At 53.7% G+C, this 26,816-nt stretch overlaps 1 protein-coding gene across 2 annotated transcripts; it reads left to right on the top strand.

Annotated features, from left to right (window-relative positions):
- Positions 1-26,816, top strand: Notch4 (notch receptor 4). Of its 2 annotated transcripts, none has more exons than XM_017795191.2 (30): positions 1-165; positions 967-1,048; positions 1,198-1,493; positions 4,939-5,286; positions 5,384-5,506; positions 5,617-5,853; positions 5,958-6,113; positions 6,924-7,118; positions 8,619-8,732; positions 9,454-9,567; positions 9,636-9,758; positions 12,283-12,442; positions 13,390-13,538; positions 13,784-13,936; positions 14,902-15,019; positions 15,190-15,277; positions 15,794-15,944; positions 16,302-16,486; positions 18,841-19,093; positions 19,341-19,453; positions 20,614-21,137; positions 21,633-22,016; positions 22,091-22,266; positions 22,700-22,919; positions 23,321-23,393; positions 23,475-23,607; positions 24,194-24,489; positions 24,703-24,850; positions 25,293-25,390; positions 25,653-26,816. In XM_017795191.2, the coding sequence occupies exons 1-30, from the start codon at positions 87-89 to the stop codon at positions 26,343-26,345; spliced, it is 5,982 nt and encodes a 1,993-aa protein (XP_017650680.1). In that variant the 5' UTR covers positions 1-86; the 3' UTR covers positions 26,346-26,816. The 2 variants fall into 2 exon arrangements, with proteins under 2 accessions (XP_017650680.1, XP_008819681.1); XM_008821459.3 differs by having other exon boundaries at positions 13,393-13,538.

A 26,816-nucleotide genomic window follows, 5' to 3' on the forward strand; every position in this document is an offset into this window, starting at 1 on the left:
GAGCTGGCCCTGCCTCACTGCGAGGGCCCTAAGGGTCCCTGCCTGAAGAGGGAGAGGGGATCTGGGCCAGGGGCAGGAGCTCTGGAATGCAGCCCCTGTTCCTGCTGCTGCTGCTGCTGCCACTGCTGACCCTGATGCTGCGTTTCCCAGCTGTCCTAACCGGAGGTGAGACATTGGCAGAGGTGGAGGAGGTTGGGGGCGCATCTCACTCAGGAAGATGCCTGCTGTGGTCAGGGAAGAGGGTTGAGCCACAGGCTCTCAAGGGAAAATAGATGGAGGAGATCCCTTCTCCTCAAGTGGGGACAACTCGCAGGGAGAGCCAACTGCTGCTAAGACAGCTCCTCAGACCCAGGTTTCAGGCCTGATGCCAGGGGTGGTGCCTACTGGGGGATGGGTGGGAGGGAGGGTGCCCACCCCCAGGGAAAAGTCAGTTGGCCCTGGAGTAAAAAGCCAAGAGCTCTCATTGTGGGAGAGACCAGGGAAAAACTTGACCACCTGCTAGGGGGAAAGATGGGGGTGAGTAGGAGATGGAAACATAGAAGGGCGAGAGCCCACCAAGTCCCTTTCCATGTAGCTATCCCTACCCCCACCCCACCCCCACCTCCACCCCTGTGGGCTCAATGCTGGGCCCTTCCTGGAGGAAATCCCTTCTGGGTCTCAGCCATTCACATCCCAGGAGTGCCCTTGGCTCCCCTCCGGATCCCTGATGTCCTGCTTCCGAGGGATGGAGCAGGCCTGGACTTGGGAGGTCAGAGAATAAACAGGAAAGGGGGGTTAGCAACTGAGAAGCCTGGGATGGAAGAAGCTGGGGCAGAGGAGCCACATGGGGGCTGGGGTGTGAAGGAGAGGATGGTGTATACAGCACTTACGGGCAGCATGAGGTGGGGGGCTACTGGGAGCTGGTCTCTGAGAAACACCTGAGGGAGGAAGCCTGGGCTCCATCTCATCCTCTCGTTCCATTCCCAGAGCGGCTGTGTGGTGGTTTCCCAGAACCCTGCGCCAACGGAGGCACCTGCCTGAGCCTGTCTCAGGGACAAGTGGCCTGCCGGTAAATATGCCTTGTGGGAATGAGAGACTAGAAGATGGAGAGAGCCAGGTGGGGGACGGGAAGACAAGCGGAAGAGGTGAAAGAGGGAGACAAAGGAGGGAGGGAGAGACGAAAGGAGCCACTGACCTGAGATGTCCTCTCTCCTCCAGGTGTGCCCCTGGCTTTCTGGGTGACACGTGTCAGTTCCCTGACCCCTGCCTGGGTACCCAGATCTGTCAGAATGGGGGCAGCTGCCAAGCCCTGCTTCCCACACCCCCAGGCTCCTCGAGCCCTGCTTCTTCACTGCCCCTCCGCTTTTCCTGCACCTGTCCCCCTGGCTTCACCGGCGAGCGGTGCCAGGCCCAGCTGGAAGAACTCTGTCCACCCTCCTTCTGTTACCAAAGGGGCCGCTGCCACATCCAGGTCTCAGGTCACCCACAGTGCTCCTGTATGCCCGGGTGGACAGGTAAGCCTCCGTGAGGATGGTGAGGAGGTGCCTTGTTGCGCTGACAAAACAACATACAGAAGCAAGGGCTTATTTTGGCTGAGTTCAAGGTGCAGTCCATTACGCAGGAATCATGGTAGCAGGAGCATGAAGCAGCCAGCATTCACAGACAGGAAGCCAAGTGTTGTCCTTGCGTTACTGTGCTGCGACAGACACTGTGACAAAAAGCAACCTAGGTTTGCACCAATGCAATCTCCACAGTAGTCTAACGAGATCCGTGTAAGGCAAAATCCGGTGATATGCTGAGGAGAATTGGGGGAATGTCACGGGGTTCCCCCCCCAAGATGAAGACCTATAGGCAGTGTTGATGCTGAGGGAGGGAGAGCCCATTTTCTCCAGGGACAAACTCCCCGAGAGGTTTTCTATTCCCAAATGGACAGCCCGAAACACAGGTACACATGAGCAATGGACCCGGTGCACCATTTAATGGTGCTCATGTGTATACTGGAGAGATGGCTCAGTGGTTAAGAGCACTGACTGCTCTTGCAGAGGACCCAGGTTCAATTCCCAGCACCCACATGGTGGCTACGAACCGTCCTTAACTCCAGTTCCAGGGGAATCCGAAGCCCTCTTCACGACATGGGTGCACTCACATACATACAGGCAATACATTCATACACATAAAATAGTAAAAAAAAATATTCTTTTAAATGCAGAGACAATACTCATGTCTGAAATTCTCAGAAATATAAAGATAAAAAAATTTAAAAGCAACGTAAGGGAGGGAAGAGTTCATTTGACTTACAATTCCAGGCGACAGCCCATTGTTGAGGAAACGTCAAGGCAGGCACTCAAAGCAGTTAGTCACACAGCATCCACAGGCAAGAGTGGAAAGAACTTCCTGGCTTCCATCTGGCCCTGTCCTGTCTCATATAGTTCCAGACCACCCCCCACCCCGCCTAGGGAAAGGTGCCGCCCACAATGGGCTGAGTCTTCACACATCAATTAACAATCCCCCACAGACATTCCCACAGGCCAACCTGACCTAGACTAGTCTTCAATTGAGGCGTTCTCCTCAGATGCCTCTACGTTGTGGCAAGTTGACAGTTAAAACTAACCAGCACACAGACAGACGAACACATGGACTCAGCTTTTTTTTTTAGTATTTTATTTATTATTTTTATTTTATGTGTGTGTGTGTATTGCCTGCGTGTAGGTAAGTGCACCTGTGTCGTGCAATGCCCACAGAGGTCAGAAGAGGCTGTCGGATCCCCTGGGACTGGAGTTACAGACAGTTGTTAGTTGCCATGTGGGTGCTGGGATTCAAATTCGGGTCTTCTGCAAGAACTACCGGTGTTCTTAACCGCTGAGCCATCTCTCCAGACCCAAGAGCTCAGCTTTTTTTATGCAATCCAGGACCCCAGCCTGGGAAATGATATGATCCACGTTTAGGGGTCATATCCCACCTCAATTAACCCTGTCTAAAAACTCCCTCACACACGTGCTTGCTAGATGATTCCAGGGCCTGTCACATTGACAGCCAGTATTACCCATAAAGAGGGGATGGGCGGGACCACCGACTAGGCCAAGGGGCAGGAAAGATAGAACTGGAGCCTTAGGAAGACGGAGGACATGAGACTCAACAATCCAGTTCTTAGCAAGGACCCCTTTCCTCAAGACTGACATTCACAAGTATGTAGCTGCTTTAAAATGTTGGAATACTTCCAACTAAGGGTGCCATGAGCCCCCTTAGCTCACCATCCTGATGCCTCTGCTGGCCCTGTCCAGCTCCCCTCTGCCTGGCTACTAGAGGACTGTGCCTTTCTCAACCAGGGGGCTCTAGACAGCAGTCTGAGTATCTAATTGGTCCCAGTTCTAAATGGCAGGTGCCCAAAGATGTACCTGGAATAGCTACAAGTGCTGAGGTAGGGGTGTGATGTGGCTGAGTGGTCTGCTCCAGAGAGAGAGATGGGGGTGCATCACAGGAAGAGTGGTCTACCTCCGGGGCGAGCATCCTACCTCAGAATAGGGACAAATGCCGGCTCTGCTACTTGATCTTGTTTAAGACACTTGAGCTGGCTGGTTCCTCAGCTGTCAGTGGACAAACAGAAAGACTAACATCCACACTGCATAAAGTTGGTGCGAGAATAAACCAGAAAGTGCTCACTTTGCTTGGTGCCCAGCATGTGACCTGTATGCAGTGGTTGTGCCTTAGCTCAGTGCCCAGCACGGGACCTGTATGCAGTGGTTGTGCCTTAGCTCGGTGCCCAGCACAGGACCTGTATGCAGTGGTTGGTGCCTTAGCTCGGTGCCCAGCACGGGACCTGTATGCAGTGGTTGGTGCCTTAGCTCAGTGCCCAGCACATGACCTGTATGCAGTGACTAGTGCCTTAGCTCAGTGCCCAGCACAGGACCTGTATGCAGTGGTTGGTGCCTTAGCTTGTGCCCAGCACGTCATCTATATATGCAGGGACTGGCTGCTACTGCTGCTGCCATCACTACTGGAGCACATGGATGCCTGCTGAGCATCCTGTTAAACTCCCTAGACCATTAAAGTCTCGCAAAGAATAATAGGGCATAATTGGGGTGGAGTAAAGGCTGATGACCTGAGTTTGATCGCCAGGACCCACATGGTGGAAGGAGAGAACCAACTCCCAAAAGAAGAGGAAATAGGGCTGGGGATGTAGCTCAGTTGGTAGAGTACTTGCCTAACATGCACAAAGCCCTGGGTCGATCCCCAGCTGTGTATAAACAGCATAGTGCCACGTGCCTGCACTGGGAAGGTAGAGGCAGGAGGATCAGAAGTTCATATTGACATAAAACCTTGTCTCAAAGAAAACAAAAAACAAGGTAATAGTAACAATGGGGACCTGTCAGAAAGGCCGAGTGACCAGCTGGTGCCGCTGGGCAATTTCACCTTTACCCAAGATGGTTACCACTGCAGAGACCACCATGTCCCAAATTTTCCCAGGTAGGGCCAATTTGTAATAACTCCATTGTTAGCTACATGTGTCATTCTTCAGCATAGAAAATATGGACAGTTGGGGCTGGAGAGAGTTGTTCTTGCAGAAGACCTTGGGTCGAATCCCAGCACCCACAGGGCAGCTAACAACTGTCCATAACTCCAGTCCCAGGGAATCTGACAGCCTCTTCTGACCTCCGTGGGCATTGCACGACATGGGTACCTACATGCAGGCAATACACGCCTACACATAAAATAAAAATAACAAATAAAATTTTTTAAAAAAAGAAAATATGGACGGTCTGAACACAACCCTCCAAGACATGGCAAAACTAAGGCAGAGGGGTACCACAACAGGGCAGCAGGGACAGGAGAATAACTAGAGGGAAAAGGAAAAGTAGACAGAGCTCACGCACAAGGCCTGAGCATGGCTCAGATGCACGCAACATATCTGTGCAGTGCCCAAATCCACCCCAACAACTCCATTCTTGTCCCCTATGGCAGGTGAGCAATGCCAACTCAGAGACTTCTGCTCAACCAACCCCTGTGCCAATGGAGGTCAGTGCCTGGCCACGTACCCCCAAATCCAGTGTCGCTGCCCACCCGGCTTCGAGGGTCATACCTGCGAACATGACGTCAACGAGTGCTTCCTGGAGCCAGGACCCTGCCCTAAAGGCACCTCCTGCCACAATACCCTGGGCTCCTTCCAGTGTCTCTGCCCTGCAGGGCGGGAGGGTCCCCAGTGCAAGCTCCGGAAGGGACCCTGCCCTCCTGAGGGCTGTTTCAATGGGGGCACCTGCCAACTGGTGCCAGAAGGAGATGCCACCTTTCACCTCTGCCTCTGCCCCCCAGGTATGTTCTCCCAGGGGCTCTCCTGCAGCCCCTCTCTCTGAGCAGGGAGGGTTCTCACCCTTGAGTGGGCTCCAGGCTCAGACAATGATCCTGTCAGGTTTCACAGGCCTGGACTGTGAGATGAATCCAGATGACTGTGTCTGGCACCAGTGTCAGAATGGAGCCACTTGCCTGGATGGGCTGGGTACCTACACCTGCCTCTGCCCAAAGACCTGGACAGGTGAGTCATTTAAGCCAAGTTCAGGTGACAGCCAACACCCACTCCAGCCCTCCTCTCTTCACAAGGCTTCCAGATTCAGCCCTCTTCTCCTCTCTACCCCCACCTTCCAGGCTGGGATTGCTCTGAAGATGTTGATGAATGTGAGGCCCAGGGTCTCCCTCGCTGCAGAAATGGCGGTACCTGCCAGAACTTGGCTGGCAGCTTTCACTGTGTGTGTGTGAGCGGCTGGGGAGGCTCCAGCTGTGAGGAGAATTTAGACGACTGTGAGGCTGCCACCTGTGCCCCCGGATCCACCTGCATTGACCGTGTGGGCTCCTTCACCTGTCTCTGCCCACCTGGACGCACAGGTGCAGGCAGAGGGAATGGGGAGGTTGCGGGAGAGGTGCAGCTCCAGGCGGGCATTGGGGAACCCCAAACGGACTGCGAGCACCTTGCCCTGGGTACCCTGCAGGCCTCCTGTGCCACCTGGAAGACATGTGCCTGAGCCAGCCGTGTCATGGAGATGCCCAGTGCAACACCAATCCTCTGACGGGCTCCACCCTCTGCTTATGCCAGCCTGGCTACTCAGGACCCACCTGTCACCAAGACCTGGATGAATGTCAAATAGGTAAGGGTCCCCCAGCAGAGCCCCTCTAAGACCAACCAGGCCTTCGTGCTAAATAGAGAACAGGACAGATTGCTTTTCAAATTGGGGAAAAAAAAAATGCTAGCTAGACATAGTGGTGCATGCTTGTAATCCCAGCATTCAGGAGGGAGAAGCAAGATCAGACGTTCAAGGTCAGCTTCAGCTACATATTGAGTTCAAGGCCAGCCTAAGGATATGTGAGATCCTGTCTCAAAAAACTAAAATGTGAGAATGGGTAGATGCCTCAGTGGTTAAAGTAGTTGCTACACAAACCTGAGGACAGGAGTTTAGGTCCCCAGAACCAAATGCTGGGTGGATGTGGTGGATGGACCACCTCTAATTCCAGACTCAGAAGGCAGAGGCAGGGCTTGCAGTACTAAGTCCATCTCTGGGTTTGATTGAGAGATCCTGCCTCAATGAGTAAGACAGAAGAGTGATTAATGATGATTTCCCACATCAACCTCCGACCTACACACACACACACACACATACACACACGCACAAACACACACACACGCACACATGAAAATGGAAAGAAAATAAACAACAACAAAAATACTAAACAGCTTCTTTCTTTGACAGGGTCTAGGTTTGGTACGGTCCCTCTCCTCAGTGCCCAGCCCTCCAAACCCCAGATTGTCCCTTCGTCCTCCATCATAAATACACAAGCTCCCAAGTTCCCTCCCCAATTCGGTCTCATCAACCACAGACAGACCCTCCCCACATCACCTTCCCTGATAGTCTGGTCTCTACCCCCAAACCCTGTGAATCCCAGCTCTTCTCTCTTCCCAGCCCAGCAGGGTCCCAGTCCCTGTGAGCATGGCGGCACCTGCCTCAACACCCCTGGCTCCTTTAACTGCCTATGCCCACCGGGCTACACGGGCTCCCGCTGCGAAGCCAATCACAACGAGTGCCTGTCCCAGCCCTGCAGCCCGGGCAGCACCTGCCTGGACCTACTGGCCACCTTCCGCTGCCTCTGCCCACCAGGTACAGCTGGGTGTGGCCTTGGTGTGGGAGAGATGGAACACTGACACTGAACCCAGGGTAGCTGTCTAGCCAGAGCAATTGGCATCATTTACTACAGCATGCTTCTCCTCTTCCTACCCCCTAGTGAAAAACTGGGACACTCATGACCCTAGGACAAGGGTGGGCTTCCCTAGACAGTAACAAGGTTGTGCACTGTTCAGTTCCATGATCACCAGACTGTACAACCAGTTCCACTGCACAGTCTGCAAAGAAGGCAGCACGGCAGTTAGCAAACTTGCCTCTCTGCTTGTGCCCATCCAGAATGTCCTCCTTAATCACACAACTCTCCCATGCAGAGACAAAGCATAAACCCTTGAAATTCCAACTAGCTAGAGCTGATGCAATTGGAAAGGAATGCCACAGGGCTGCCCCATCTCCAGGCTGGCTTTACCAGGGCAGGTGGGAGAGAGCCACAAGCCAGCCGGGATGACAAAAAATAGCAGCTGACTGTGCCAGGCAGTGTCTGAGCATCTCGCATACATTGTCTAATGCTCTTCAAAACCAGGGGTCAGCACGCTATTATCCCCGTTTTAAAAACTAAGAAACTGGGGCACAGAAAGGTCGAGTGGTTTCTCCAAGGTCAAGTCAGTAGCAGAGTCCAACCCAGGACTTCAACAGTTTCAACCACTTCACTCCACCCCCCTTGGAAGCTGAGCAGCACCCAAGCATCATGGCTCAGACTACCCATAGACAAGCACAGAAAAGTAGAAAGAACTGTTTAGTGACCCAAGGGAGAAGGTTGGAGATACCAAGGAGTGTCAGAGGCAGGCTGCCCAGGCGAGGGGAAAGAGGCAGTGAGTCCAGGAGATGGACCATGACATCATGCAGACCAGGGTTAACTTAAAGGTGAAAATATGGGAGTGACTCTGCTTCCCTAATGCCCTTCAAATCCTCCTCCACCACCACCATCATCATCACTACCACCATCACCAATACCATCATCACCATCACTATCACCACCACCATCACCACTGTAACCACCATTACCAACAACATAATCACCATCACAACCACCACGATCACTGCCGCAACCACCTCCACCACCCCAGTTGGGATCCCTGTTCCCCTGGCACAGTGGCCCAGGTAGAACAAGAGATGTGACTCGCCCCCTGGGCGGAAGCCCACTCGTTTCTTTTGTACCTCGAGTGTCTCCCGGCTGGGCAGCCCACCAGGTCAGCCCCGACCTCTAGATTCACAGAAATGGCCCCAAAAGGCATTTCCTCTCAGCCTCCCTACAGGTGCCCCTGTCCCTGAACCTTCATACTTGAGGGAAGCAAAGTCACATCCCCAGAAGAGCGAGATAGACCTCAGGGTCCAACACACAGGCAGCACCGGGCAAGAGGGGCACTCTGCAAGTTCGGAGCAGAGCTGCTTCAGAACCCAGGTCTTCCAGATAGAAGGCTGAGCTACCGCCTGGCTGAGCCTGGCTGAACCCCACTTCTCACCACATTGTGTCCTTAGGCTTGGAAGGGCAGCTCTGTGAGGTGGAGATCAATGAGTGTGCCTCTGATCCTTGCCTGAACCAAGCTAGCTGCCATGACCTGCTCAATGGCTTCCGGTGTGTCTGCCTGCCCGGTAGGTAGATTCCAGTCTGGCCCGCCTCAGTTCCCAGAGGCCAGGCTTCCTTGAACCACCCTCCAATCTGGCCACAGAGCACCCTATTTCTCCAGCTCCTCAGCTCTCCGAACTCTTGTCACATCCCTAAATCTTCCTGTGTTACTCCGTACCCTCACCTCTGTCCTGACAAATCGCCCAGATGTCTGTCCTGTCTTCTGTGTACTCTCCCTGCATGTTGGGTCCCAGGCTGGCCTTGACGTAGACACTGGACACAGATAATGCCTCCCAGGTCTTTCGTCTCCATCTCCACCACACAAGCCTCTGCTCCACACTATTAAGATAGCTAGTTACTGAGTATTTACTCCAGGACAGGGACTTGGGCTTTGTGGTTTTTAGACATTGAGTCGTTTAGTCAATGGTAACCTAAAATAGGTTCTCTCTTTATCAATGAGTGGGATGGAACCCATGCTAGGCAAGCACTCTACCACTGAGCCACACCCCCGGCCTGTGTTCCAATACTACACCATACGTGGAGGGAATGAGCAGGGAGGGATGCTGGGTAGCTTGCTCACAGCCCCGCAGTCAGCAGAGTCTGACTCCTCTCTTTGTGCATCACCCTCTGTTGCCCAACCCAAGTGTCCCGTCTCCTTAGAGAAGCCCTCCAGGTTCACCTTTCTTAATGTTGTGCCTCCCTGAATGACCTTGGGCTCCCCTCCCATCCCACCCCCTTCCCTGCCAGGCTTCACTGGTGCCAGGTGTGAGGATGACATGGACGAGTGCAGCAGCTCCCCCTGCACCAATGGAGGGCGCTGCCGGGACCAGCCTGGAGCCTTCAGCTGCGAGTGTCCCCCAGGTAAACTGAAGCTCAGACCCAGGGGGTTGGGACATCTATGTAGTTCCTGACCCCTCTCTGTGCCGCAGGCTTTGAAGGACCACAGTGTGAGACAGAGGTGGACGAGTGTCTGAGTGACCCCTGCCCCACTGGAGCCAGCTGCCTTGATCTCCCAGGAGCCTTCTTCTGCCTCTGCCCCTCTGACTTCACAGGTCAGGAGAGACAGAGAAAGAACTGGGTGGGTGTGTGAGCAAGAGGCCACGGGCGGATGGTTGGTAGTTGGGATGTGGGCTCAGAATGGAATGGTACCCCTTAAGTCAGTCAGCACAAAACCTACACAACTGGATAGCCATCGGGACAAGGTTGTGTGTTATCATAGACCCACACTGGACACAATATGAATGAATGGATGTGCAGGGAACTCAGGAGCCGAGATCAGGGCTGAGAAGGAAGCCATGCACGTGCTTTTCAGCAGGCATTTATTAAGTGCCTACCATGAGAGCCTGATGCTCTCCCTGTGTAGCTCAGTAGCAAAGTGCTTGCCTAACCAGCATGGGTCCCTAGGTTCAATCCCCAGTACTTCAAAAACCAAGGTAAATAAGTAAACGTTGGGCCAGCGAGTTGGCCCGCCAGGTAAAACTGCTTTCCATGTAAGCCTAAAGATGTGAGTTCAAACCTGGAATCCACGTGAAGGAAGAAAGAGACACACATCGTCCTCTGGCCTTCACACATGCACCATGGCACACACCTGCCTGCACACACGTCATGCAAACACACACATACAATTATAAAATTTTTTAAATATTTTATTTATTATTTATTTTATGTGTATGAGATGAGTGCATTGCCTGCATGTATGTGAGTGGACCCGTGTTGTGCAATGCCATGGAGGTCAGAAGTGGGCTTCGGATTCCCCAGGAACTGAAGTCAAGGACAGTTCACAGCCACAACGCAGGTGCTGGGAATCGAATCTGGGTCCTCTGCAAGAGCAGTCAGCGATCTTAACCGCTGAGCCATCTCTCCAGCTGTCCAGTGACTACACAAGGGTGCCAGTTATCTGCCATGTGGGTGCTGGGATTCGAACCCGGGTCCTCTGCAAGAACAGTCAATGTTCTTAACTGCTGAGCCATCTCTCCAGCCCCCAATTATAACAAATTTTAACTACATCAAGTAACTCCTACCACACAAGACACAGAAGTGGCTTTAAACCCACTGCAGAGACCAACACAGCTTTTGTTGACTATGACACAGTGACATCTGCCATGTGGGTGCTGGGATTCGAACCCGGGTCCTCTGCAAGAACAGTCAATGTTCTTAACTGCTGAGCCATCTCTCCAGCCCCCAATTATAACAAATTTTAACTACATCAAGTAACTCCTACCACACAAGACACAGAAGTGGCTTTAAACCCACTGCAGAGACCAACACAGCTTTTGTTGACTATGACACAGTGACTCTGACAGCAAAATGCAGAAACTTTTTCCAATCATGATCCTTTTTCACCCAAGTAATGACTGAACTGAATCTTAAGAGACTAGTGGGGCGTCTAAGAACAGAAAGCCAGGCAGTGTGTTGGAAGTGGCGATGACCACACGGACGAAGGCACAGGTGGGGAGAGCACAGGGCCATAGGGCAGAACAAGACCAAGATGTAGGAAAATCAGGTCACAGAGGGGCCCATGTGATAGGAAGTTAGACAGTGCCCTGAAGGGCTGGGGAGACGGCTCAGCAGTCAAGAGCACTGGCTGCTCTTACAGAGGGCCCAGGTTCAATTCCCAACACTCACAAGGGAGCTAACAACTGTCTGTAATTCCAGTTCCAGGGGAATTAGACATCTTCTGACCTCCCTGGGCACTGCATGACAAGGGTGCACTTACACGCATGTAGGCAATACACTCATACACATTAAATAAAAATAAATATTTTTTTAAAAGAAAGCATGGGGGGCTGGAGAGATGGCTCAGCAGTTAAGAACACTGGCTGTTCTTGAAGAAGACCCGGGTTTGAATCCCAGCACCTACATGGCAGCTAACAATTGTCTGTAACTCTAGTCCCAGGGGCTCCTACAGCCTCTTCTGTCCTCCGAGGGCATTGCACGACACGGGTGCACTATGCAGGCAATACACACATACACAAAATAAAAATAATAAATAAAATATTAAACCACACATAAGTGGCCTTTGGGGCTGGGAATGTAGCTCAGTGGTAGAGCACTTGCCTAGCATGTGCGAGACCCTAAGTTCAATTCCTAGCACTGAAAAAAACAAAAGAAGTGCCCCTTGGGCTAGAAAGATGGCTCAGTGGTTAAGAGTATTTGCTGCTCTCACAAAGGACTTGGTTTCAGTTCCCAGAGTCCAACAGAGTATCTTACAACTGTCTGTAGCTCTAGCTCCAAGGGTATCCAACATCCTCTGCTGGCTTCCATGACCACCAGGCATGCATGTGGTACACATACATACATGCAGGCAAGACACTCGTACATATAAAGTAAAAATGAATGTTTTTAACCTGGACCTGGTGGCACACGCCTTTAATCCCACCACTTGGGAGGCAGAGGCAGGTGGATCTCTGTGACATTGAGGCCAGCCTGGTCTAGTGAGTTCCAGGCCGGCTGAGGCTACAGGAAGACCCTGTCTCAAAAAATAAAAAAATAAATAAAAAAAAAGAAGTGGCCTTTGACACCCTCAGAACATCAAGGGGCTTTGTTTCCTCTCCGTCATCTCCCCACAACCCACAGGTCAGCTCTGTGAGGTTCCCCTGTGTACCCCCAACCTGTGCCAACCTGAGCAGAAATGCCAAGATCAGGAAGACAAGGGCCACTGCCTCTGCCCTGACGGAAGTCCTGGCTGTACCCCCTCTGAGGACAGCTGCACCTGCCACCACGGGCACTGCCAAAGGTAACACCTTCCAGGCCTCCCCACGCTCCCCTCTCGGCCTCAGCTAGGGCAGAAGAAGACAGTAGGCGAGGTACAGGCCAGTGGGATGTGACCGGTGGGAAACCTTACAATGGCAAGGTTCTTTGGGAAAGGGAAAGTGGGGGCACAACTGATGAGTGGTACCCAAAGAGGAGAGAGTTAGCATGTCATGAGGGTGATGGAGGAGGACTGGAGGGTCAGAGCAGAGAGAAGAGCACTAATCCCAGGCAGATTCATCTCCCATGTATCATGTACATAAATATCTAGTGAGCATCTTTGTGTGGACACTGTTCCCAGCACTGGGGAGACACCCTAGAGCGAGCCAAGTGTGTTGTTACATTCCTTTACCTCCCAGAACTTGGGAGGTAAAGTCAGGAGGATCAGGAGTTCAAGGCCAGACTGAGATACATGAGACCCTGTCTCTAAAAGTCGGGAGACACAGGGGGTGTATTGTTCAGTTGGTAGAGTGCTTGCCTAGAATGCCCTGGTTTGATCCCTAGCACTGCATAAACTGGGTGTGGTGGCCTGAAATCTCAGCACTCAAGAGATAGGGATAGGAGGCTCTGAAGTTTAAGGTCAGCCAGGTGCGGGGGTTCATGCCTTTAACCCCAGCACTTAGGAGGCAGAGGCAGGTGGAGCTCTGTGAAATGGAGGCCAGCCTGGTCTACATAGTGAGTTCCAGGTCAGCTGGGGCTACAGGGAGACCCTGTCTCAAAAAAAAAAAATTCAAGGTCATCCTCAGCTATATAGTGAATTCAAGGCCAGCCTGGGTTACACAAGACCCTTTAAAAAGAACAAGAAAGAAGAGGGGAGGGAAGGAAAGAGGAAGTAGGGGAGCCAATAAGAGTTTCAAGGCCAATAGCGAGACAGTCGTAAGAGTTCCTCCAACAGGGAAAAGAGAGCAAAGACCTCTCCCCTCCTCTTTACAGCAGATCCTCCTGTGTATGTGATGTGGGTTGGACCGGACCAGAATGTGACACAGAGCTCGGGGGCTGCATCTCCACACCCTGTGCCCATGGGGGGACCTGCCACCCACAACCCTCTGGCTACAATTGTACCTGCCCCACAGGCTACACAGGTGAGTCTCTCCCTAGACCATATACACTCCAGCCTCCAAAATCAAAGGCGATGCTAAGAGAGCTGCAAGGAAAACAGTGTGAGCTGCGGAGACACGGGCAGCTCTTGGGAGGTAGTAAGAAAATAGGCTGGATGGAGTAGCGGATAAGGGGAAGAGGGTCAGGAAGGTCAGGGAAAGGATAAAGAGGAGAGAGAGAGAGGAGGGAGAGGAGGACCCCATTTTTCAGATCCCACCTGTTTCCTCAGGACCCACCTGTGGTGAAGAGGCAACAGCTTGTCACTCAGGACCCTGTCTCAACGGTGGGTCCTGCAGCACCAGTCCCAAAGGCTACTCCTGCACCTGCCCTCCAAGTCACACCGGTCCCCACTGCCAAACTGTCATTGACCACTGTGTGTCTAGTGAGTACCATCCTGGGGCTGAACCACAGGCGGATACATGGGCTGGGCAGGGTGTCTGTGACAGCTTTGAACATTTAACTGGAGACTGGGAATACAGCTCAGTTAGTAGAGGGCTGGCCCAGCATCCAAGAAGCCCTGGGTTGGATCCCAGCACTACATAAACCAGGCATGGTGGTGCACACCTGTAATTCTAGCCCTCAGGAGGTAGAAGCAAAGTATCTGGAGTTCAAGATTATCCTTCCCTCCCTGTATATCCAGTCCAAAGCCAGCCTAAACTACATGAGACCCTGTCAAATAAATAAATTAGGGCAAAGGAGATGGCTCAGTGGGTCAGGGTGCTTGCCACCAAGCCCTGAGTTCAATTCCCAGGACCCAGGGATAGGAAAGAACTGACTCCTTCCAGTTGTCCTCTGATCTCCACACTTTGACATGCACAAAACCCCATTTTACAAAAAAAAAAAAAAAAAGTAAAAATAATTTTTTAGACAAGGTCTCCCTGTGGACTTAGTTGGCCTGAAACTCACTATGTAGACCAAAAAGATCCACCTGCCTCTGCCTCCTGAGTGCTGGGATTAAACAAAAATGGGTTCTTAATAAATAAGTAATGGGGGCTGCAGAGATGGCTGTTAAGAGCACTGGCTGCTCTTGCAGAGGACCCAGATTCAATTCCCAGCACCCACATGGTGGCTAACAACTGTCCATAACTCCAGTCCCAGGAGGAATCCTATGCCCTCTTCTGACCTCTGTGGGCATTAACCAACACAGGTGCACTTACACACATGCAGGCAATACGCTAATACACATAAAATAAAAATAAGTAAAATATTTAAAAAACAAATAAGCAACCAGACATAAGTAAACTGAGGCTTTGGTGGGAAGTGTATGTCTTGTGCGTTGTGTGTGACCAAGGTCACCAGCCAGGTTACAGGCATGGAACCCAACCCCTCACAGCCTCCTCTCTCCAGCCCCGTGCCTCAATGGGGGTACCTGTGTGAATAGGCCTGGCACTTCCTCCTGCCTTTGTGCCACGGGTTTCCAGGGCCCACGCTGTGAGAGGAGGATCCGCCCCAGCTGTACAGACAGGTGAGTAGCACCTGAGGAACCCCCAGGAGGAACAGAGGGACCCTGTGCCTCCCCCACGTCCTCTCCACCTCTCCTTGGGCTCTGTGCTACCTCCTCCCTTCCCAGCCAGCCAACCATCTCCCCGGGGCTTGCCACTCATTACATACTCCCTCTGTTTCTGTCTTCTCCAGTCCCTGTAAGAACAGGGCAACCTGCCAGGACACCCCTCAAGGTCCCCGCTGCATCTGCCCCCATGGATACACCGGAAGCAGCTGCCAGGTAAGGAAGGTGCGGGATACCAAAGAGGGAGGAGCTGACGAGCTCTAGTTAGTGGTTTCCAGGACTAAAAAGGTGGACCACAGGGAAGCCTGGGGAGATGTTCGTGTGAAAAGAGGTAGGGAGATCTAGAAATTGGGGATCTTTCTTGAGGTTGAGGTGAAGCAAGCCAGCAGGGAGGCTGGGTATAGTGGTGCTGCCTGTTATGCTAGCACTTGGGAGGCAAAGGCAAGAGGATCAGGGATCAAGTCCAGCTTCAGCTACATAGCAAGTTTGACACCAGCCTAGGCTACCTGAGACTCTGTCCCAAAAATGCTGGAGATGGGGACCTGAGTGGATTTCTGATCTTGAGAGCTATTCTGGAATGTGAAGATTGGAGGAAATCGGGGCGAGTCACCTGGTTCAGGCCATTTCCAACAAGTCAGAAAGGTTTGGGACTTTGCCAGAATTGGCAGAGGATCAGCTCCAGGCCTGGGAAGCTCAGGCCTTGCCTGGCTCATACTCTCTTCCAACCCTCAGACTCTGATGGACCTGTGTGCCCAGAAGGCCTGCCCACACACTGCCCGCTGCCTCCAGAGTGGGCCTTCCTTCCGGTGCCTGTGCCTTCAGGGATGGACAGGGCCCCTCTGTGACCTCCCAGTGTCCTGCCAGAAGGCTGCGCTGAGCCAAGGTACCAGCCCTGGGGCCAACTGGGGAACAGAGTCCTCCTTTGCCCCAACCCTCACGGCAGTCACACAGCCTGTGTTTTGACCAAAGCTATCAAGAGCAAATTATAATGAGTAATTTTACAGTTCAACAGCCAGGGCAGCCTAACACAGCTCCATTTTGCCACCACACTCAATACCACCAAGCCCAGACAAGACTCCAGCTTCACTCAGCTGCCAGGGACATAACTTACCTGGAGCCACTCAAAACTGACCCAGGCTGGACCACAGATAACCCCACCACACTGACATCTCACCCTGCCTACCCCGAGCATCCTTCCCCACAATATGTGTCATCCTCTCCTGTCTGTCTTTCTCCCCAGGCCTGGAGGTCTCTGCCCTGTGCCACAATGGAGGCATCTGTATTGACAGGGGGGCCTCTTACTTCTGCCGCTGCCCCCCTGGATTCCAAGGCAAGCTATGCCAGGATAAGATGAATCCCTGTGAGTCTAAGCCTTGCCAGCATGGAGCCACTTGTGTGGTCCAGCCCAGTGGGTATCTCTGCCAGGTAAGAGATCTAGAGGAGATGGAGGTTGAGGGGGCAACAGGACTGTGTGGAAAAGGAACACAGTGGGGAGGGTTGGTGAGGACCTCAAGTATCCTGTCCTCTACCCTTTAGCCCAGTCATCCCACTAACCACCAGGCCAGGCTTTCTACCTCGTTTCCCAACTCGTCCTTTCCCCTTCACCCTTTATCTCTCTGTACTAGCCTAGGCCTTTATTGCATTCTGTCTTGATACCTTGATCAAACTCCTACCCACCATCCTACCTATCAGCCTTGCATCCACATTTGTGCCTATTGGTTCAGTCTTTACCCACTGCCAAAGGGCTCTACTGATAATGTTAAGCTAACCTGTCCATCCTGGTTAACACCCTTCAGGGATGTCAACTTCGTCCTTGGAATGCAGCCAAAGCCCTACATGGCACATGTCCCTACCTGCCTATCATACCTCATCTGTCCCTGTCCCCCACTCTCCTGCCCCAGCATCATAAAACTGCCATGGCTTTCTTACACACACACACACACACACACACACACACACACACACACACACCAGCTCCACTTCTCAGCCTTGTCCCCTCCTGTGCCTCTGCCTAGAACAGCCTTTCCCACCCACTTCCACTGCAGGGTGACCCAGAGGCACCTGCCTCTAATTGTCCTGTTTCCCCATCTCACCCCTCTCCTCCCTCTGCCCCCCTCTCCCCCCCCAGCACCACAAAAATCCCATGGCGTTCTTTCACACACACACACACACACACACACACACACACACACACACACACACCAGCTCCACTTCTCAGCCTTGTCCCCTCCTGTGCCTCTGCCTAGAACAGCCTTTCCCACCCACTTCCACTGCAGGGTGACCCAGAGGCACCTGCCTCTAATTGTCCTGTTTCTCTCTGAGCCAGAGGAGGGGTTGCTGGTCCAGGTCACAATGCCAAAGAGAGAAAACTTGGAATGAGGAACAGTCTAATTCCTGTGCTCAGAAACACAGTTTGTGATCAGAAGCACAAGGTGTGTCCCCAGCAGATCCCTGACTCCACTCTGCAGCCACCACTTCCAACTTTTTTTTAAAATAGGGTCTCATGTAGCCAAGGCTGGCCCTCAAACTCACTATGTTGCTGAGGATGACCTTGAACTCCTGGTCCTCCTACCTTTGGGGTTACAGGCATGTGCCCCCATGCCCAGTTTATACAGTACTGGGGATGGAACCCAGGACTTTGTGCATAGTAGGCAAACACTCTACCAGATGGGCTATGTCCAAAGCCCCACCATGTCTAACTCTTAGGAACATTCCCAGACATTAAGTAGGGTAGGCTAGGGATGACCTTGTCTCAAAGAAGAAAAGTGTATAGTGATCAGTGAATTTCTCTGTACTCTTTATTCAATTCCACATCTTTCATGAAACTCCCACCTCTGGAGGTTTCCAGAACCACCCTCCACTCAGCCCTCTTGAGCCACTCCCCAGATTCTCTGCCAATCTACTTTCTTCAGCTCTCCAAAGCCTCCCTTCTTCAGGCCTGCTCAACCCTCTGTCAAGCACTGAGGGGGAAGTTATGGATTTGTCGGTGACTTTTCCTTCACAAGCAGAACAGCATGAAGCAACTGGAACGTGGTTCAGGGCAGAGCTAGTTGTGCTCGGGTCACTAGAGCTGTGTGACTTGTGCAATCACCTCACCTTTCTGCAGACTCTGTTTCATCATCTGTGAAGTGAGGATCTAATGAGATAAACTTTATTAAAAGCTTCCAGGAGGACTATACAAGGTTCTGTATAAAAATTACACGCTAAATGCCAACAACCTCTCTACTCTGCCTGGCTGAGCTTCCTAGAAACAGGAATGAATTCTCCATTTCCCTTTATCTGTACGTAAGACAGACCAAGCAGGCTGGGGAGATGGCTGTCAATTGTGTGCCTCACAAGCATGAGGATCTGTGTTCAGAGCCCCAGAACCTACACAAAAAGTCAGGCACATGTCTGTAATCCCAATCTCCTCTGACCTCCGTGTGTTATGCATATGTATACCCATGCACATGTGTGCACATACACAGTGCCTGGCACCAAGTAGGCACTCAGTAGAAGCGTATGAATTTATGGAAGGACCTGGAGGGTACATTGGTAGGGAAGAGAGAGAGATGACCAAAATTGAGGCTATGCTCAGTGGTAGTGTGCATTATTTGGGACTGGGGAAGATTAGGCTGTGTTAGTAGATGACAGTGTGTTGTGTTGAGACAGGCCTGAGCTACATGTGATGGTGAAAGATACTGAGTTCAGTGATGCTGTTGAGCCAGAAGGTGGAGGGATGGGCTGACTACCTTGAGCTCAGCTCATCCACTGGTTCCTTTGATCCTCTGTGTCCACAGTGTGCCCCAGGCTATGAAGGCCAGAACTGCTCAAAAGAACTCAATGCTTGTCAGTCTCAGCCCTGTCACAACCATGGGACCTGCACCTCCAAACCTGGAGGTTTCCACTGTGCCTGCCCTCCAGGTTTTGTGGGGCTACGCTGTGAGGGGGATGTGGATGAGTGTCTCGACCAGCCCTGCCACCCCAAAGGCACTGCGGCCTGCAAATCTCTAGCCAATGCCTTCTACTGCCAGTGTCTGCCTGGACACACAGGTGAGACCTGGATTTGGGGAATGGACATCTCTGGGGCCCGTCTAATCACACTAGGGAGACCCAGACCATCTGTACCCATAACATAGCCTAGCCTCCTCATCCTCCTGCCTGCCACATCACATCCCAGAGAAGACACCCTAGAATCCTTTCACCCACATACATCTAGTACAGAGTTGACTCTCAGAAGTGAGTCAGGACAGAGGCAGTGATGAAACCATGTGTGACATTTAGTCTCACCCCACCACAGGCCAGAGGTGTGAGATAGACACGGACCCCTGCCAGAGTCAGCCCTGCACCCATGGAGGGTCCTGTGAGGCCACAGCAGGACTGCCCCCTGGTTTCACCTGCCACTGCCCCAAGGTAAGCGGCTGCAACACTGGCTTCTCTCTTGACCCTCAGAGGATGAAAGGTGAGAATACAGAAGCCAGAATCCTGGAGGGGCGTGCAGGAGAGTGCTGGAATGGGAATTACCGGAGAGAGCTATCCCAAGTTCACAGTGGTGAGCGGCCCTTGGAATCAGTCAGGAGGGGTAAGATCAGTCAGCAGCACGGAGGCTGTGTTCAGAAGATATGGTGGTGCAGTCCTATAATCCCTGTACTTGGGAAGTGGAGGCAAGAGGATGGAGAGCTCAAGGTTAGCCTTGGCTACATAGTGAATTTAAGGTTAGCCTGAGATACATGAGACTCCTCTGTCTCAAAAAAAAAAAAAAACTTCCAAGGACTGGTGAGATGGCTCAGTGGTTAAGGTACATTTCAATTCCCAGCAACCACACAAGGCAGCTCAGAATCACCTAGTTTTGCTGCAGTTTTTTTGGTTTTGTTTTGAGATAGGGTCTCCCTGTAGCCCCAGCTGGCCTGCAACTTGCTACATAGACCAAGTTGGCCTTGATCTCACAGAGATCCACCTCTGCTGGGACTAAAGGCAGGCGCCACCACACCTGGCAGCTCATAACCACCAGTAACTCCAGCTCCTGGGGGATCTGATACCTCTGACTTCAGTGGCCTCCTATGCACACATACGCATAATGCCCAGCCACACACACACACACGCACGCACGCACGCACGCACGCACGCACACAATCAAAAATAAAATGAAAAATAAAGTCTTAACATTCCAAGATACATTGAACTGGATTCATCATAAACCTTGTCATGATCAACTCACACTGGTTTGCGCCTGGCCTTCATTATTCTAACATCCTAAACCAAACCTAGAATCCCAATATTAAGAACATTCACCCTCCTCGGTTCTCTCTGGGACGCAGCACATGATCCTATCTCCAAGGATTAAGATAATGCTGTAACAGAGTTCAACCCTATCAACTTTACCTCCCAGGATGCTGGTTCATCCATTTCCACCAAGCGTATTCTGTCAAGTGTGTAATCCGAGGCATACTTATAACACCCATATAAGTAACTCTGAGGTCCCTTTTAGACGTGACAATCTAGAACCCCCAGGTTTACATGAAGGGTGTGGAAGTCCAGCCTAAAATCTCTGCATCCTCTCCTTCCTGCCACAGGGTTTCCAAGGCCCCACCTGCAGCCACAGAGCCCCTTCCTGCGGCATCCATCACTGTCACCACGGGGGCCTGTGTCTGCCCTCCCCTAGGCAGGGCTTGCCACCCCTCTGTGCCTGCCTCAGTGGCTTTGGGGGCCCCGACTGCCTGACACCTCCAGCTCCTCGAGGCTGTGGACCCCCCTCACCCTGCCTGCACAACGGCAGCTGCTCAGAGACCCCTGGGCTGGGTGGCCCTGGTTTTCAATGTTCCTGCCCTCCCAACTCTCCAGGGCCCCGGTGTCAGGGGCCAGGGGCAGAGGGGTGTGAGGGCAGAGGTGGGGATGGAGCCTGTGATGCTAGCTGCAGTGGTCCAGAAGGAAACTGGGATGGAGGGGACTGCTCTCTGGGGGTCCCGGACCCCTGGAAGGGCTGCCCCTCCCACTCCCAGTGCTGGCTTCTGTTCCGGGATGGACGGTGTCACCCACAGTGCAACTCTGAAGAGTGTCTGTTTGATGGCTATGACTGTGAGATGCCGCCAGCCTGCACGTGAGCCCACTGGGAATGGGGGATGGGTGGGAGTCGGGGGGCACATAGATGCCCAAGTTACAGGATGACACAGCCTTAGGCTTCAAGGAGTTTCTGTGCTAAGATAGACTCTGGACTCCAATCCAGGGCAACCAGGGGACTGATACCAGGTGGGTCACAGCCTATATCTGGACTCCTGAGAGACCTATGGACTCGGGCCTCAAGCCTCCCTCCCTCAGCCCTATAGACATCAAACACCTCTCCTGGCAACCAGTACCCTTGAAAGGGGTCTTAAACTCTCTTTCAGGGAGAAAGGAGAGTTTGGAGGGACAGGAGGGAAAGCTGGTCCTAGGAGACCAGTGTCAGGAGATGTCAGTGTTTGGTGACCATCCTGGAAGCATAGCTGCTTCTGCTTAGCAGCCAGAGTCCTAGAGGCCTTGGTGTGCCAGGAATTCTCTCTAAAGAGGGGAGTCAGGTTTGAGGAGTGTCCTGAGTCGGATCTCTCCTCTACCACAGCCCAGCCTATGATCAATACTGCCAAGATCACTTCCACAATGGGCACTGCGAGAAAGGATGCAACACTGCAGAATGTGGCTGGGATGGGGGTGACTGCAGACCTGAAGATGGGGACTCAGAGTGGGGGCCCTCCCTTGCCCTGCTGGTGGTGCTAAGCCCCCCAGCCCTGGACCAGCAGCTACTTGCGCTGGCCCGAGTGCTGTCCCTGACTTTGAGGGTTGGGCTGTGGGTGAGGAAGGACAGTGAGAACAGGGACATGGTATTCCCCTACCCGGGGGCACGGGCCGAAGAGGAGCTGAGGGGAACTCGGGATTCCTCTCCTCAGGAGAGACAAGCCTCTCACACCCAGCCTATGGACAAGGAGACAGACTCCCTTGGCGCTGGGTAGGTGAGGGATGGGGGGGCAGAAGGAAGGGCACCCAGACTAGCCACAGATCCCTGAGGTGCCTTTCCTGTAGGTTTGTGGTGGTAATGGGTGTGGATCAGTCCCACTGTGGCCCTGACCACCCTGCATCCCGATGCCCCTGGGACTCTGGGCTCCTGCTCCGATTCCTTGCAGCGATGGCTGCAGTGGGAGCCCTGGAGCCCCTGCTGCCTGGACCCTTGCTGGCTGCCCACCCTCATGCAGGCACTGGTAGGTGACCCCAACAGTTTCTCCTGACCTTTGCTGACGCCATTTCTGGAGAGATCAAACCAGGACCTAACTTGCTCTTGGTGGGGGGACTTGGCCCCCACTAAACACACACCTCTTCCTCAGGCTGGACCTCCTCCTGACTCTGGTTCTTTGGCATCCCATCTTATTTCCCTAAGTACTCTGCGCTAACCTCTGCCATGGTCCTCTAACCAACCTTGGGTCTGAGCTTCTGAAATAACTATCATATCACACTTCCATAGGCTCTGCTCTCACCATTTTACTCCTAAAACATTTAACTCCATAAAGCAGGTGTTATTTCCATTTCACAGGTAAGGAAACTGAGGCAAAGGGTTCACACCACTGGCCCAGTCTCACCAGGAATGGTCCCTCTTTGGGTCTCTCTCTCTCTCTCTCTCTCTCTCTCTCTCTCCAGGGCCCCCAGTCAACCAACTCCCCTGGCCTGTACTGTGCTCTCCGGTAGCTGGGGTGCTTCTCCTGGCCGTCGGGGCTCTTCTTGTCCTCCAGCTCATCCGACGTCGCCGTAGAGAGCATGGAGCCCTGTGGCTGCCCCCTGGTTTCACTCGAAGGCCTGGGACACAGCAGGCACCCCACCGCCGGAGGCCCCCACTAGGAGAGGACAGCATTGGCCTCAAGTGAGAATGGAGAGGGTCTGGGGCTCAAGGAACGGAGTGTCATTGTGGAAAGAAATAGTACAGCAGAAGTTGAGGGGTAGGAAGGATGCTAAAAAGCTGGGGATCCTAGCCCGGCGTGGTTGCGCATGCCTTTGATCCTAGCACTCGGGAGGCAGAGGCAGACGGATCTCTGTGAGTTCAAGGCCAGCCTGGTCTCCATAGTGAATCCAGGACAGATGGGGCTACAGGGAGACCCTGTCTCAAAAAGACCAAAAAATAAATAAATAAATGACCCCCTAATTTTCTGGATCTCTTTTTAGCAACAGCTCTATAGCATCTTGCCTCTACACAAAGTACTGCCCTTTAAGCCGGGGATCCTGATTGGTGGCCTATGTAACCTCTACCCACTCACCCCTGTCCAGGGCGCTGAAGCCAGAGGTGGAAGTCGATGAGGATGGAGTGGCCATGTGCTCAGGCCCTGAGGAGGGAGAGGAGGTCAGCCAGGTGATAAGGGGGTGATGGAGGGGATGAGAGGACCACTCAATGGCCTTCACGGCTCTTTGCTCTTGCTTCAAGGCTGAAGAACCAGCCTCCAAGTGCCATCTCTGGCCACTGAACAGCGGCTGTGAAGAGCTCCCACAGGTAGCCATGCTGACGCCTCCTCAGGAGTGCGAGATTGAAGTTCCTGGGGTGAACACCTGTGGACCTGGTACACAAGCTGAGCCACCCTCAACCAAGAAAAAGAAATTCCACCCTTTTAGAATAAAAAATCCACTAGTATCCAAACTTGAAGAACTAACCTTACAGCTGATGCCTTGAAAAGAGTTAGTTCTCAAAGTAGGGTCCTTGGACAGACCAACATCACCTGCGAATCTGTCAGGAAGGAATTCAAGTTCTCAGAAATCAGACATACTAAGCAATCTAAAAAGCCCTCTAGAGGCCAGGCGTGGTGGCACATGCTTTTAGTCCCAGCACTTGAGAGGCAAAGGACGGTAGATCTCTGTGATTCAAGGCCAGCCTGGTCTACACAGTGAATTCCAGGCCAGCTGGTGTTACAGGGAGACCCTGTCTCAAAAAGCCCTCTAGATAAGTGTGACCCAGGCTCAAACTTGAGAACCACTGTTTGAGAATTAAGACTTTGCTGATTGAGGGCACTGAAGCTCAAAGAGCAGGAAAGTCACTTGTGATACTAAATCAAGAGGCAGAGCCCCACTTCCTCTGCCTGTGATTCTCTGAGCCATCTTCTCTCTGTCTGGCATCCTTTTGACTAGCCCATTATTCACCCTCATCCACAGATGGGGTAACACCCCTGATGTCAGCGATCTGCTGTGGGGGAGTAGAGTCCAGGACTGTCCAGGGGCCATGGCTGGGAAATCCTGAGCCCTGGGGACCACTGCTGGATGGAGGGGCCTGTCCCCAGGCTCACACCGTGGGCACTGGTGAGACACCCCTGCACCTGGCTGCCCGGTTCTCCAGGCCAACTGCTGCCCGTCGTCTCCTTGAGGCTGGAGCCAACCCCAACCAGCCTGACCGGGCAGGGCGGACCCCACTTCACACCGCAGTGGCTGCTGATGCTCAGGAGGTCTGCCAGGTCAGTACGCACTGGGGCCCCTAAAAGACACAGCAGCATGCTTGCAAGTAAAACTCATATGACTCGCCTAGAGTCTGACAAACTGACATTGAAGACCTCAAAGAGGAAAGACAACTGGATGCGAACTGGGAAGGGGGTGGGAAGCGTGAGGGGCCTGATCTCGCTAACCCAAGGGTCCGAGGCCCTTGCTGTTTCCTCTTCCCCTACCCCTAGCTCCTACTAGCCAGCAGACAGACCGCAGTGGATGCACGCACAGAGGACGGGACCACACCTTTGATGCTGGCTGCCAGGCTGGCCGTGGAGGACCTAGTTGAAGAACTGATTGCAGCCCGAGCTGACGTAGGGGCCAGAGATAAAAGGGGTATGAATGGAGGGGATATATACAGAAACGCTGGGCAGAGTGGGGTACAACTGGGGTTCGAAGTGCAATCGCAGCAGACTGGATGGGATATTCCCTCCAAGCTGCAGCAATCTGAAGCGCGAACATCCCCCATCGCTCTCAACAATGCACACTAGGAACTGGGAAAGAGGAAAAGTATCTGCGGGAAGTGGGAGGGAGTCCCTCGGTCCCACCGACCCAGAACAAAGCCCATTGTCCCCACGCGCCGGTGACGTCACCAGGGCACCGCTTCCGGCCGCCTGTGTCGGTTACCAGGACAATCAATGCTTCCCGCCTTTGAGGAACCCAAGTAGCCCTTCCCCTCCCACCCCCTCAAAGGCAGAACCCGTGGGAAACCGGAATGCAGGTGTCTGCTCCCCCCACCCCGAGTCGCGGGGTAACGATCTCCCACATCATGTTCTAGGGAAAACGGCGCTGCACTGGGCCGCGGCCGTGAACAATGCCCGAGCCGCCCGCTGCCTTCTCCAGGCTGGAGCCGATAAAGACGCCCAGGACTGCAGGGTTAGCGCCGGCCGAGGCCTCTACACCAAACAAACCCAGAGCCTGAGAGCAAAAGCGCGGGAATCCCGCAAACCCGGAGGGGGCGGGGCCAGAGCCTATGGGCGTGGTCAGCGTTCGTGGCGGGAGAAGGGCGGGGCCGGGACCATTTTGGGCGGGGCTAGCATCCTCAGGCTGGGGGCAGGCGGGGGGGGGGTCTAGAGAGAGCCGTATGGGCGTGGTCTCCCTGACCCCGCCCCCGGGCGGTCCCGTCTCCGTCCTACAGGAGCAGACGCCGCTGTTCCTGGCGGCGCGGGAAGGCGCCATGGAGGTGGCGCAGCTGTTGCTGGAGCTCGGGGCTACCCGAGGACTGCGGGACCAGGCCGGGCTGGCCCCGAGCGACGTGGCTCGCCAGCGCAACCACTGGGACCTGCTGACCCTGCTGGAGGGGGTGGGGCTGCGGGAGGCACGTCACAAAGCCTCGCCGGGCTGCCAGGCGGTGGCTCGTGCGCATGCGCGCACCGCGTCATTGGACGGCGCTCCGTGCGGGGGCGGGGCTGTGCCGCGCTGCCGGACGCTGTCGGCCGGAGCAAGCTCTCGGGGGGGCAGAGCCGGCCTCCCAACTCGGGCTTGGTCCGTGGACTTGGGCGCGCGTGGCGGGGCCGCCTACGCGCGCTGCCGGAGCCGATCCGGAGGCTCCCGCGGCCGTGGACTTCCCGCCGGCGCGCGCGGGCCTCGCCCCAGCCCTGCGATCGTGCAGGGGAGGCCTGGGGTGGCGGCCGCATGCGGACCTCTGGCCCCGGAGCAAGACTGGCCGCGCGACTGGGTGGCCCTGGGAGCCTGCGGCCCCGCCTCCAGCGCCCACATCCCGCCCCCTTGCCTGACTCCGTCCCCGGAACGCGGATCCCCGCAAGTTGCGTGGGGTCTTCATATTCCCCCAGTAGCACCCTTGAACCCAGGCGGAGGGGATCAGAAGTAGGCGGCAGTGAGGGGTCCCAAGGTGTTACCTTCCAAAAATAAGCGCATGCCCACCAGTAGAGACCTGGTCTCCGCCCTCGAGTACCCGCAGCCCAGGGAAGAGGGCTTAGGGTGCCACCCAGGCCTTTCCTAGAAAATAGGGCAGCTACAAGCGGAGAATGGAGCCGGAAGGGCCCTAAACTGGACCAAACAACCGTGGGTAAACCGGATGTAAAATGTCTTGTATAAGACTCCCAAAGGGAGCCTTGCCATCCATTGCCCAAACTGAACAGCTGGTATTTATTGCGCACCTACTATGTGCCAGGTGCTGTGTAAACGATGGGAGGTGGCCAATGGCAACTCCAGCTGTTGACTCCTTTCCCTCTCTACCCCCTGATAAGGAAATTGGTGAAGGGATGAGGCGCCACCCTCCCCAGCCACTGCTATCTCTATTTAAGAACCAAAACTAATAATAAAGCTGATTTGAAGCGTT

The sequence above is a fragment of the Nannospalax galili genome, unplaced genomic scaffold (genome assembly GCF_000622305.1).
Source record: "Nannospalax galili isolate Female #2095 unplaced genomic scaffold, S.galili_v1.0 scaffold948, whole genome shotgun sequence".
Classification (NCBI taxonomy): Eukaryota; Metazoa; Chordata; class Mammalia; order Rodentia; family Spalacidae; genus Nannospalax; species Nannospalax galili.

What these genes read in the sequence shown, in the direction of transcription:
- Notch4 (XM_017795191.2), top strand. Translation starts at nt 87, where the DNA reads ATGCAGCCCCTGTTCCTGCTGCTGCTGCTGCTGCCACTGCTGACCCTG. An exon ending in GAAGGCTGCGCTGAGCCAAG is followed by an intron (nt 15,945 to 16,301) that starts GTACCAGCCCTG and finishes CTTTCTCCCCAG; the next exon opens with GCCTGGAGGTCTCTGCCCTG. An exon ending in TCACCTGCCACTGCCCCAAG is followed by an intron (nt 19,454 to 20,613) that starts GTAAGCGGCTGC and finishes TTCCTGCCACAG; the next exon opens with GGTTTCCAAGGCCCCACCTG.